The sequence below is a fragment of the Vanacampus margaritifer genome, chromosome 10 (genome assembly GCF_051991255.1).
Source record: "Vanacampus margaritifer isolate UIUO_Vmar chromosome 10, RoL_Vmar_1.0, whole genome shotgun sequence".
Taxonomy (NCBI): Eukaryota; Metazoa; Chordata; class Actinopteri; order Syngnathiformes; family Syngnathidae; genus Vanacampus; species Vanacampus margaritifer.
The window spans coordinates 28,511,250-28,523,276 of record NC_135441.1 but is presented as its reverse complement, the minus strand read 5'-3'; the positions used below and the strand labels follow the sequence as shown (position 1 = coordinate 28,523,276).

The following is a 12,027-nucleotide window of genomic DNA, read 5'->3' as shown; positions in this document are numbered from 1 at the left end:
ATGCCAAAACGTGTGCTCTTAATTTAGAACATTTTTAAAGCCCCCCCCCACCTTTTTTTTTAAAAAATGTATTCGATTTTTTTTAACCTGTGAAATCTTAGTCGTAACTGTTGTCGTAACAGTACGAACTTGTGGGGAGCCAGATGCAACACAATGTGCATGCTGGAATTCTTATTACTAATACACAAATAGAAACAATAACACTAGTCTGTATCTATATTGCACCCGGTCTGTACAAAAACAACAGATAAAGAGTCATAACACAGTCACAAGTGCTACGAGTCAAGGAAACAAAGCATAATGGAAAAGCCTCCTATATGATTACAAAATTGACATGTGAAGCATTGACCCCAAAAAGGGAAGACATGAGAAGCTCCCTGCAAGTAATGAGTGGCAGGTGTGAGAATAAGCAGAGCAGAAGGCGTAGAAAGTGTCAGCGGACCTGATCCCCGTGAAGGGTTGCCAATTTCACACTAGGAAGAAGGACACTTTTTGAGGAGGATGGGAGTCAACTTGACCTTTAATCAAGAGATTGGGACAGAACATTCACCAGAGCACAATTGTGCAGTGGGGGCTGGGCCAGGTGTGCAGACATTTGCATTTTTCTTTTCATCAGCGTACACACACAAAAATGACACAACCCACAAGACAAGGGTGCTTGTGCTGAATTTCTTGAAGCAGTGATGGTGCGACAGAACGGGTGTCGTTTTCACCAGGAGCGGACGGGACAGGATTATTTTTTCTTTTTCTTTTTACTATCGTCTGGGACTTTTTCTGTGCAAGTGAAATGATTTAACATTGCAGAAATCAGCTCAATATCAACATGCAAGATTTGATTTGTACAAATCTCTACAAATTCCCAAAACATTTCAAATGATCACTTGACTGCATGCCGAGCGATTTTTAGTGTTATCTTAGGAACCCGAGCCCTCATGTGGTCCTCGACCTGCGATCTGAAATCACGACTGGGCGTGGTCTCAGATGGTGGCGTGAGGTTATTGGTTCCTCCTGACTCGACCTTTGCTGCCTTCGTGTTTCGGTTTGAAGGAGAAAAGTTTGTGCTGCCGCCGCTTCTCTCGGAAGCGCAGTTGCTCGCAGTAGCGCTCCGCCGACTTCCGCTCCTTGGCGCCGGCCGGCCAGGTCGGCGCGGGGCCGGGACGGAGAGCGCTCGCGGGGATGACATGGAGGCGGAAGCGGCCGACAATGCGGACGTCTCGTCCTCGGGCGCTGCTGCAGGTGTAGGTGCCATCGTCGGCCAGCTGGAGGCGCCGCAGCAGCAAACCGCGCTCGGTGTGCTCAAGTCGCTCGTCCTCGCTAACAGGAAGCTGAGGGGAAAAGAAAGCCTTCTTTAAAAAAAAAAAAAAGAAAAAAAAGACATGCACTATATAGCCTTTTTTGTGCTCTTGGAATGTGTTGGGAATTAGGCCTTTTGGTCTTTAACTTCGGCTTTTGCGGTCATGGAAGCATTATTGGATGAATGCTTTCAGCCCTCATTTTATTCTCCGAGCCGAAAGGTGAGCAAAGAAATGATGCAAAAGTGCGAAATGTGTCCTGTTGTGCTGAACTCACAAGATGGCGTCCTTTGCTCGGCTGCAGCGTCCACGAGAGCGCTGCCTGTGGCGAGTGAGGGAAGCACACCAGGAAGGACGCGTTTCCTTCCACGCCGTACGTCACTTTCACGTCACCCAAAACTCAAACACAAACACGTCAGTCGGATTTAAGACCAGCACGTCATACTGCAGCGTTACCACACACAAAAAAATATATATATAAATATATATATATATATATATATATATATATATGAATCCTAATAATACTTAACAATCTTCCATCAGTCAAATGTTGATGACTTACAATCATCTGTGATTGGACAACGACGCCAGTTCTCGTCGTACGCCGGGTCCTGCCCCCGTGTACTCCTGTCGCGCACGCGCACGCGCACGCAAGCACACACACACAAACACACACACACACACACACACACACACAGGTGGTCTGCTGATTATTCATCAAGGAAAGTATGAAGCTTGAATGGAAGAAGTCTTGGAAAGATAAAACGTTTTTAAATTGGGAACAAAAAAGTACAAGAATCTCATCTCATGCAAAAGAGCATCGAAAAGTATTAAAACAAAAATAAAGTGGAAAAAACTTACAATGTTTTCAGCATGTGTTTCACTTTTATGACACACACTAAAAAGGCCCTAATGGTCTCTCAAGCAGGTCTTTTGTCATTCATTCTTCCATTGTATCAATTCTTTGCTTAGATTAAAACGTTTTTGCAATGTGTATGTTGGCTGCAGGCAGGAAAAGGCGGGGGACTTTGTTGGAAGATGTGTTTCAGTGCACGTCAGTGAGGGAAAGAGGGAGGGAAGGCACACTTTGGGGGGGGGGGGGGTCGCCAATGGCACCGAGGAACAGTTTTGAAGTATAAAAGCGACGTCCGGCCCATGCAGACCTCCTTCACACCTACTTTGACTACAAAATGGCGTGCGGAGAACAGCGCCCCCCCTCGGCCCAGCGGGCACGTACCTGCGGCCGGAGGTAAAGTATGGCGAGCACGTCTGTCCGTCCCAGGCGCAGTAGGGATCTCCGGACAAACGGCACTGGCTGCAGTCGGCGTAAAGGTGGCACCTGTGGAGGGACAGCTGGGCCACGCCCCCTTCGCTGGACACGTACAGCTGTTGCTGCGGCGGCAAACAAAAGCATCTTCATGATTGGCCCGCCTCCCGCAAATTACACGTCAGCAACTCGGTCGTTCTTCAACGCAAACTTTTTGTTTAATAAAGTTAAAAACACCCAAACTTTTTGGGGCCATGTTCCATTTTGGAAAGCGCTCCTTCAATTGGACATCATCCATCAGGTCCAAAAGAAAAATACCTTGTTTGTCCAATAGTTCATTTGAACAATAAAACGATTCTCTCATTTTTATTGCAATATTCATTGTTTTTCCCCATCATTATTTATGAGGAATAACGTGTTCATTTTTTCTATTATTTGTCCTTCTTAATAATCCGTTATGCGATTGAAATTGTGCTTTTTACAATTGATGACATCGTTCGACATGTGCAAAACTTACTTTCTTGCTGGAGATTTTCATCTGGCGGACGGCGACTCCACTCTGCAGAAGCAAACATGTTTGTTGACTTTTAAAGGAATTCATCCAATGGGGTTGTACAAGCCACGGAGAAGGCGGGACTTCCGGCGGAAACTATCGCGCGCTTCCTCTCTTTCCAGTTACTGAACTTGCGACATCCGCATTACACACAAGACAACAGATCACGCCAGATAGTCAACGCGAATGAAAAACGTGAAGATATTTGAGAAGCAGCGTACAACGAGCACTTAGTGTCGTTTTTGTTTGTTTGAACTCGCATGAGTTGGATCGCCGTTAACGGCGAACAACGATCTAGTCACGCGTAGCAGGCATAGAAGTCAGAACTCTCTCTATAAATGGCTGTGATATAAAATAAAACGCCCCCCCCCCTCTCCACTCCTGTTGTACACCACGCATTGTTACAACTTGCATCAAATCGACAGATCAGATGAAAGCACTTTTTCAAACGGGGGGGGGGGGGGGGGGTCTGGCATTCATTTACACGTGTGGGACGTGCGTGCGCGTGTGTAGATCTTGAAAACAGCACACGCAAAATAAAACATGCACACCCGCCAACTCGCAAACACCTTCAACGACTCACAAGCAGAAGGGATTATTGATCAGACTTGACAGCAATTGATTGGTTGGATCGGGGTCGCCGATATTTGACATTTTATGCTAAATGGCTGATCGTCAGAAATGTCTTGATGTGCCCGATCAATCAATGGCACCATTAATCGCTCCGCGAAATAAGACATAACATGTTATGTATATTCAATGTTTTTAGGAAGAATTTTTGGGGTTCATCCAATTGGCGCCAATTATTAGTGGCTTTTTTTTAATGCTCTTGGTGGGCTGGGCCAGTTCCGAACCATTAAATGGCTGCCCTTGACTGTACAGTAAATATCAAACTTGCTTCAATGGATATATTACACCCAATCGGTTCTCTTTCCTTTTTCTTTTTTCCAAACTCGCTGATTGGTCCAAAAGCTTAATATTTACAAACGGGAAGCGGTGACAAACGCACACAACATTTTGAGCTATATTTGGGTTGTGCTGAGACAAAGACACGGTCCTTCCACTTCCTGTTTTCAAGCGTCGTCTGTTTCCTGTTTCCTGCTTGGTGGTGCTGCTTTGTCGGGAAAGTTGCACACCGGGTGGGAACTTTCGGCAAGCGACTGACTGGCTTCCGGCGAGCAGCGTGAACGCGCGCCGCCGCCGAAACAAGATGGACGACTGGATTCGCCGTCAAACTTTTGCTCGGCGTTGGCGCGACGACAAAAACGCACACCACAACAAAAGCTCAAAATCACAGTCGGACCTTTTCCTTGATGTGTGCAAAGTCACCTGGAAGACGTGGAGCTCTTCTAGAACCGAATCCTGCGTCTGCGAGGTCACGACCTTCAGAACCTTGCCGTCATCTGCGGGACACGCAAACAAACAAATGAAGGCAAAAAGACAGAAAGTTGCGTCGGCCGACTGACATGGATTTCGACGTGCGACACTTGCAGCAATTCCGTGAAAAACACGTGTGTGTTAGCATGAAGATATTTGGAATGCAGTCCAGAATGCGACTGATTGACTGAGGATCGAGTCATCGAATGGTCTTGTCCAATTTCCCGCCGTCGCTGGCTCGCTCCAGCAAAATCGCGAACAGTGACGGCCGGCCGACGGTGCGATGGCCCGGCACGTGGGCAAGGAGAGAGCCACACGCGCATTTGGAACAATGGGAAGCAAAATGACACCGCTGGCCTCCTGATGTCACTGGCTAGGCCACGCCCCTCAAAGGCACAGCGCCTAAATGACGCAAAGGCCTTTCCCGCTCGCATCGACGGGGCCAGACGCTCGATCCCACACCCGAGTCGAGCCACTCATCAGCTCACTGGCGGAAAGACGCAAAGTCCAAAGGCAAAATTGGAAAGGCGGTACTGACCCGTCCCCAGGAATAAGACGTCGACGCTCGGGCCCTCGCCGTCCACTCGGTCCACCAGCAGACGGGTCAGCAGCGAGGACGCGTCCACGCGCGTGAAGACGGCTCGGCCGGCCAGCGGCAGGACGGCTCGCCGCATCAGTTGATGGCGCCGCATGAAGGCCACCACCTGGTCCGGGAAATCCTCGGTGGACTCGTGCACGTCGTCGTTGGTCCTGCTGGGACACTGCCGGCGCTCGCTCACACCACCGACATTGCCGTACAAGACAGAAAATAGTTCCACTTCCTTTCTTTTTTTTATGCAAGCAACAATTTGGATGATTTCTGGTTCAGAAGCAAAGATAAATTCATTGGGGGGGAAAACGGTCATTTTATAAAACAAAATGTATATGAAATCCTTTATTTGCTCCATTTAGAACTACTTGGCACCAAAAACAACTTTTGAACTTTTTCTGCTAACCTCACAAAACACAACAAAATGCAAATTGAAACATGTCAAAGAAAAAAAAGGGGGGGGGGGTGTCAGCATCCGGAAAACTTTTGTCTGGTTCAGATTGGAAAAGTGAAGCATGACTGACATGGCAGCAACACACGCACGCACGCACGCACGCACGCACGCCCAAAACGAGAAGTTGCAAGCAGATGATCAAACCATCAAAGTGCGGCTCCCGCCTGCTTGGACGGCAGTTAGCAAATGAGAAGGAGGAGAAGACAGGAGATGGGCAGATTTTGCCTTGGAGCAAGGTAAGCAAAGCGGCGCGCCAAGTGACGGCTCGCTTGGGACGGAACCTCCGAGAGCTTTTGACAAGAGCAAGAGACGTGCACTGCCGTATTGACCTTCGACCCCTAGCATTTTGTGGGCCTCGGGGTCAATAGAGTAAAAGTGTGGAAATGAACTCACGGCGCCAGGTCTGGGGTAGGGCACACGACCTTTGAACTCCACCCAGCGATGGTCGGGGCCGTCCCGATGGGCGAAGGGCCCGTTGAAGGACGCGCGAACGGCGGCCATGTTGAAGGCGCACACGGCAGAGCCTGCCAACAGCGAGCTGACGGACGGACGCGCGCGGGGCCGGAGCCGTTACTGGCCAGTTCTTTTTCTAAAGTGAGGAAGGTGAGGCTCACCTGGAGGTCCGAAACAGGCCGTAGATGACGGGGTTCTGAGGGTCTTTAGTCTCCAAGACAAAGACGTCCTCTGGAGCAAGAAAAGCAAAAAAGTCAAATCTTGCCAGCTGGGCCGATCACGGACGCCAGCGAGCACGCGAGCGGACTTACCCAGATGGTCAAAGTGCGTGTTGACGCCAAACGGCCCGGGGACCGAACACACAAGGCGGGCCTTCAGGAAGGTCGTCCAGCGATTGATCAGGCTCCGCCTCCCTCCCATGTCGTTCTTCACCCAGCAGGCAGGAAGTGGCAAAAGTGTTCAAAAGGGTCAATGTGGGGGGAGGAAGGGGGGGCTCCTTGCCCCGCCCCCCACCCCCTCCCACTGCCATCTGTGCCCATGCTGAAGGACTGGCAGCCAACGAGGTCCTGATCAGCATTGCTGATTGGCCGATGTTGGCGCCGCCATGTCAGGAGGCCAATTTTGCCGGCACGTGCCGTTAGCTTTCCGTTAGCTTGCCTTTTTGTTGACGCGCTTTGCGCAAGTGCTAGCAAAGGCCGCTCGTACCTTACAGACTCGAGCCACGCGGCTGTAGATCTTCTTGTCCCACGGCTCCGCCTCCACCGCCACCTCCCTGAAGAAGAAGTAGATCTTGTCGTCGGCGGCGTTGTGCGTTTCGGCCATAGCGAAGGAAGCCACGAATTCCGGGACTGACGGGACGGACAAACAAGTCAGAGGACATGCGCGCCGTCTCCACGGTAACCAAGCGTGTTGAGCGCGGGTGGGAAGGCGGGCGGGCGTCACCGTTCAGCCAGTTGTGGTCGTACGCCTCCGTGCGCAGGTGGCGGCCGCCGGCCTCGACGGAAGTCCGCAAGATGGCGGCGTTGGTTCCCATCAAGTCTGCCGAGGTGCCGGCGTACACGTCGCCGTCTGCGGAGAGACGCCAACAATCTTTCGGAACCCATCGTCGTCCGCTCGCTCCTTTTGCCTTGAATGCTAACGATGCCGCCAGGAAGCAGCACAAGTCCGCACTTTGTCACTTCAACTGTTGGGAAGTTGGAGAAACTACGCAACCTTTTGGGCGCAATGCGGAAGAAGGTCTAATCTGTCCAAAATGCTTCCTTCACTTATCCCGTCTTGGTCTCAACTGCTTTCAAGTAGCTCAGAGTGCCGATGGTTGGGAAGATGCCGAGTCAGGACGAACTCGTCACCTACTTTGTGAATAAGAAGCTCAACCGAACCGACAGCCAACCTTCATCTCAAGGCAAAAGCGTCGTAAGCGTTTGCTTTTGTCTTGGTTTGGTGCTCCACACGCGCCAAACTTTTTCTGGCTTCTTCTCGTTGCCGCTTGGACTTTTCCGGCCGCCGCCGTTCTGATGCTTTGGGACTTGACGAAGAGCGAGCGGACTTGAATCGGGCCGGTCCAGACTCGCCTTCATTGGTGTCCTACATTCAGAACAGCAGCATCCATCCACTCACCTGGATTGCTTGTCATCTCATCTCTTCATAAACATTCTGCCGGCAACCACAGAAAAACCAGCGTGTGCGATCGTGTGCGTGCGTGTGCGTGTCGGGCAGTACCGCTGAGTTGAGCAGTGAAAGGTTCTTTGGGACTGTAAGGACATTTTCCAAGTCCGGCAGTGACGGTGTGAGGCAGCAGCGAGAAGACCTCCTGCAGGACACACGTCAAGACAATTTAGCGGCGGGCGCGGGCGCGGGCGCGGGCGCGGGCGCGGGCGCGGGCGCGGGCGCGGGCGCGGGCGCGGGCGCGGGCGCGGGCGCGGGCGCGGGCGCGGGCGCGGGCGCGGGCGCGGGCGCGGGCGCGGGCGCGGGCGCGGGCGCGGGCGCGGGCGCAAAAACTCTTTGGAAGAAAGGCTGCCTCCAGTCGCGCGCTGGCTTTGGTTTGGCCTCACAAGCGCTCGCCACGTGCACGCTTGTTGTTCTTTCCCGGCGTCGCCATTGCTTGCACTCGTGCTGCTGAGTGAGCGTGACCGAAGTCAGGGAGAAGCAAAGAAGCTTGGCGTCCATCTTGGTGACCTGCAGCGATTGTCTGAAACCCCGCCCCCCTACACTTCGAGGGCTGCGGGACGAGACCAGCGCTGAGGGGCGGCCGCCATTGGGATGGAGCCTTCGTCGCACCTTCATTTCCGATTTTCCAATTATTAGTTGATGGACATTTTTGGTGTCGCCAGCCAAAAAGTGACGTTCAGCGACTTTGGGATTGAGCGCCACAACATCCGCATTCCAACTTGCAGCTCACTCAACTCATAAGTCAAGCTAGCAGCCCGCATCTGCTTCGTTTTGAGCACTGACAACACGATTTGACATTTGACCTTTTTGAAGTGCAAAACTTTGTGCAGCCCGAAATATCAGATTGGATTTTGACCGCCTCGAGCGGCGACTCGATCGATCGCAACATCCCGTCGTCGGTGGGAGCGCCAACCGGCGGCGGCGGCAAAGACGACGAGCTCACCTGGAGTCCGACTTGGAGGAAAGCGCACTGCGGCCTGAAGGCGCCCGTGCCGCACGCGTAAACGTGCGTAGCGTTGACGGCTTGCAGCAGACGCACAAAGTTGGCGCAGTCGTCCTGAAAGGAAGGACAAAAAAAAGACCAGCTCAGCAAGTTTTGGACTTTTTCCTCTTTGAAGATGCTGACTTACGTGCAAACTTTTGCCGATGATCAGGCAGTGCTGCACGGCAATGTCGGTGGCGGGCCAGGAAACCTGCGGAGGGCGCCATGTGGGCAACAAACTCACTTTTCAAACGGGCCAGGCCAAAATCGAGCGCCGGAAAGGCCAAAATCGAGCGCCGGAAAGGCCAAAATCGAGCGCGCAAGGCCAAAATCGAGCGCCGGAAAGGCCAAAATCGAGCGCCGGCAAGGCCAAATTCGAGCGCCGGCAAGGCCAAATTCGAGCGCTGGCAAGGCCAAAATCGAGCGCCGGAAAGGCCAAAATCGAGCGCGCAAGGCCAAAATCGAGCGCCGGCAAGGCCAAAATCGAGCGCCGGAAAGGCCAAAATCGAGCGCCGGAAAGGCCAAAATCGAGCGCGCAAGGCCAAAATCGAGCGCCGGAAAGGCCAAAATCGAGCGCCGGCAAGGCCAAAATCGAGCGCCGGCAAGGCCAAAATCGAGCGCCGTTAAGGCCAAATTCGAGCGCCGGCAAGGCCAAATTCGAGCACCGGCAAGGCCACATGACGGAGAAAAATACGACCGCACACACAATATTATCAAACAGGACTTTTGTCTTCTTAGCTTTCAAAGTGTGGAATTTGGTGAGCTTTTTTGTCGGCGCCTCAGCGGTCACGAAGCCACAGGCGGAAAATCCGGCTCCAGAAAGTCAAACCCAGAGCTGCCAAACTGCGGCGGTCTTTGGACTTTCTGGACCGTCTGGGATTCTCTACCAAACTGCGGCGGTCTTTGGACTTTCTGGACCGTCTGGGATTCTCTGCCAAACTGCGGCGGTCTTTGGACTTTCTGGACCGTCTGGGATTCTCCACATCGGCTCGGGACCCGTCCGAGGTCTCCACGGAGTCGCCAGCCAGCCGAGCGCTGCGGCACGAGTGCAGGTGTTGCTTAAGCTTGACCGATACGCCGCTCGTGCTATCGTCAGCGAGCGTGCGCGCGCGCGCGCGTGACAACGAGACGTCCCTGAGATGGTGTCGAGGTGACGACCGACCGTGTTCCAAGGAAGGTCCACGCGGTCCGAGCTCAGCATGTGCACGTGATCCTTCCCTCCGACCAATAGGCGGCCACGATCTTTGTCCAAGAGGAGCACCTGGAAACCGCCGTCGGTCCCGCCCCCCCAGTAGACCGCCGAACCGTTCTTCAGTTCTGTCAAGCAAAACCCGACGTGAATCCTGCGACTTCCGGCTACCAGCTTGAGCGCACAAACTGAAGGCGCGGTTTCCTACCTTGATGCGACAGCTTCAGTCTGGCTTCGTGTCGGCCGCCGCGCGTCTTAGCGCCCGTCGACGTCATCGCGGCCAGCGGGAGGAGCCACAGCACGGCGGCGTGAGGGGACCACGGCGCCATTCGGATGCAAAGATGGCGACCGACCGACCGAGTCACTGGAAAATGACCTTCAGTTACTGCTCAACTTGATATGTGTACATTTTTGACAGGTCGCTAACATCGGGCCAATTCCAAATCGTCAGCTTGCAGGAGCGCGGGAAAAAGACAGCCAGTCATTTCCAACACTTCCAATTTGCCAGATGCCAAAAAAACAAAAACGGACCACATTTGAATGTGGGAGGTTTCCAATATGAAATTCAGACGGACTTGTGGACTTCCATGGTCCAAAGTAACACTTGCAAAAGCAAGGCAACATCAAGACAAAGTTGGCTAAACCTAACTTGATGACATCGTCGCAATGGCGGACGCAAAGAGTCAAGGCGGTTGTTCGCGAGGCCTTCCGTCGAGTCTCCATCACGCCGGATTGTTTCATTTCATTTGTTGTTTCAGGTCATCATTGAAAATACTAATAAAATGTTTTGTTTGCAGTCCGCAGCCACCACAAACTGGAGACGTGGTTGAAAACGTTGCTTCTTTTTTTTAACAAGTCTTTTAAACATGTTTTCTTTTTCTTTGAATTATTTTTTCAAATGTTTTCTAATGCTTGAACATTGTCAATGTTTGTTCTTTTAGTAAACTTTATTACCTACTTTCTCTTCTTTGCTTATAAATGAAAATAAACTGCCGTGTTGGTTGACGCTTGGAAGGGTTGCGTCTTTCCTTACAAAGCACAAAACACGTGACTTGTGCATGAAAAGCGCAATAGAAATAAAAGTGGTTTGCCTGATTTGTGACAAATGAAATTCATGGCTCATCCGCTGATGTAAATCACAAGCGTGTCATGTGCGTGTGAAGGGTTAGAACAATGAGCTCCACATTTGGCTTGGCTTGATGAATAGCCGCCAAAAACATACAACAATACTGCAGGAAAGGCGCGCGCGCGCACACACACACACAGAGGTTTGTTTTACTATCACCCACGCGCGCAACGGAAACTGCGATGGAGTTCCACAATGGTGCGAGCCCAAACCCAAAGTGACAGCAAGTCAAAAATGGAAAAAACAAACTCCATGAAACGTTAAGGAAGGTGCCCACGCGCAAGTAGAAGTGGAACGGGTCGTCGGACGACTCGAACCTTCAACCGAGCCGAGCAACAAGAAGCAATTGAGTCGAGCTTCGCTTGTGACCGTGCAGCCGGCGACACGTGACGTCACTGCGCCAATTTGGATGGCGAGTTACGACTCACCCTCCGTTGCGTTGGCGTCCTGACGTCACAGACTGGAGAAGAGACGCGTGTGTGGCTCGACTGTCCCCGGGCGCGTGACGTCACGTAGCGCGCTTCTCCCAATCACTCCGGCTGGATTCGCTTGCTCACGTGCGGCCAAATGAAGTGGCGCCAAATGAAGTGGCGCCAAATGAAGTGGCGCCCATCCCGGGACAGCGTTTGCCTCGCTTCCGTTCGGGTGGGCGTGTCGGGGGCGTTGACAAATGAGCCGTTTGGACTTGGAGTGCAGCGCACCTGCACGAATGAAGCTTCCTCAACGTCCTCCAAATGTCGGACGTGGGGTACGTGGGACTGATTCCGTCGTCGTGATTCCTAATCATCCAGGGCTGGACTGGCCATCTGGCAGGTAGGGCAGATGCCCGGTGGGCCAGCCTCTTATTTTCCTACATTTGACCCCTAGAGACTGGCCCACAATTTAGAGCGCAGGTGTCCCGAGTCCGGTCCTCGAGGGCCTGACTCCTGCATGTTTTTGATGTTTCTCTACTCCAACACACCTGATTCAATGATTAGGGTTAGACTCCTGCAGAGCTCGCTGTGTTGAACGTGGGAAACCTCAAAAAGCAAACAGCCAAATTTGTGTTGTCAGTGTTTAACCTGAAGATGGCGC

At 52.2% G+C, this 12,027-nt stretch overlaps 1 protein-coding gene across 2 annotated transcripts; it reads right to left on the bottom strand.

The window, feature by feature from the left end:
* Window positions 1-502: 502 nt before the first annotated feature.
* LOC144058926 (semaphorin-3D-like) lies at window positions 503-11,963 on the bottom strand. Of its 2 annotated transcripts, XM_077577592.1 has the most exons (18): window positions 11,382-11,963; window positions 10,036-10,191; window positions 9,801-9,955; window positions 8,787-8,849; window positions 8,600-8,713; window positions 7,708-7,798; window positions 6,931-7,056; window positions 6,694-6,836; window positions 6,300-6,414; window positions 6,150-6,219; window positions 5,929-6,073; window positions 5,031-5,253; window positions 4,445-4,518; window positions 3,080-3,121; window positions 2,533-2,687; window positions 1,858-1,922; window positions 1,570-1,691; window positions 503-1,325 (listed from the first exon to the last, which is right to left on the bottom strand). In XM_077577592.1, the coding sequence occupies exons 2-18, from the start codon at window positions 10,154-10,156 to the stop codon at window positions 996-998; spliced, it is 2,154 nt and encodes a 717-aa protein (XP_077433718.1). In that variant the 5' UTR covers window positions 10,157-10,191; window positions 11,382-11,963; the 3' UTR covers window positions 503-995. The 2 variants fall into 2 exon arrangements, with proteins under 2 accessions (XP_077433718.1, XP_077433719.1); XM_077577593.1 differs by lacking the exons at window positions 8,600-8,713; window positions 8,787-8,849.
* Between the last annotated feature and the right edge of the window lie 64 nt (window positions 11,964-12,027).

What these genes read in the sequence shown, in the direction of transcription:
- LOC144058926 (XM_077577592.1), bottom strand. Translation starts at nt 10,156, where the DNA reads ATGGCGCCGTGGTCCCCTCACGCCGCCGTGCTGTGGCTCCTCCCGCTG. An exon ending in TCCTCCAAGTCGGACTCCAG is followed by an intron (nt 7,799 to 8,599) that starts GTGAGCTCGTCG and finishes TGTGTCCTGCAG; the next exon opens with GAGGTCTTCTCGCTGCTGCC. An exon ending in CGTCTTATTCCTGGGGACGG is followed by an intron (nt 4,519 to 5,030) that starts GTCAGTACCGCC and finishes CGTGTCCCGCAG; the next exon opens with ATGACGGCAAGGTTCTGAAG.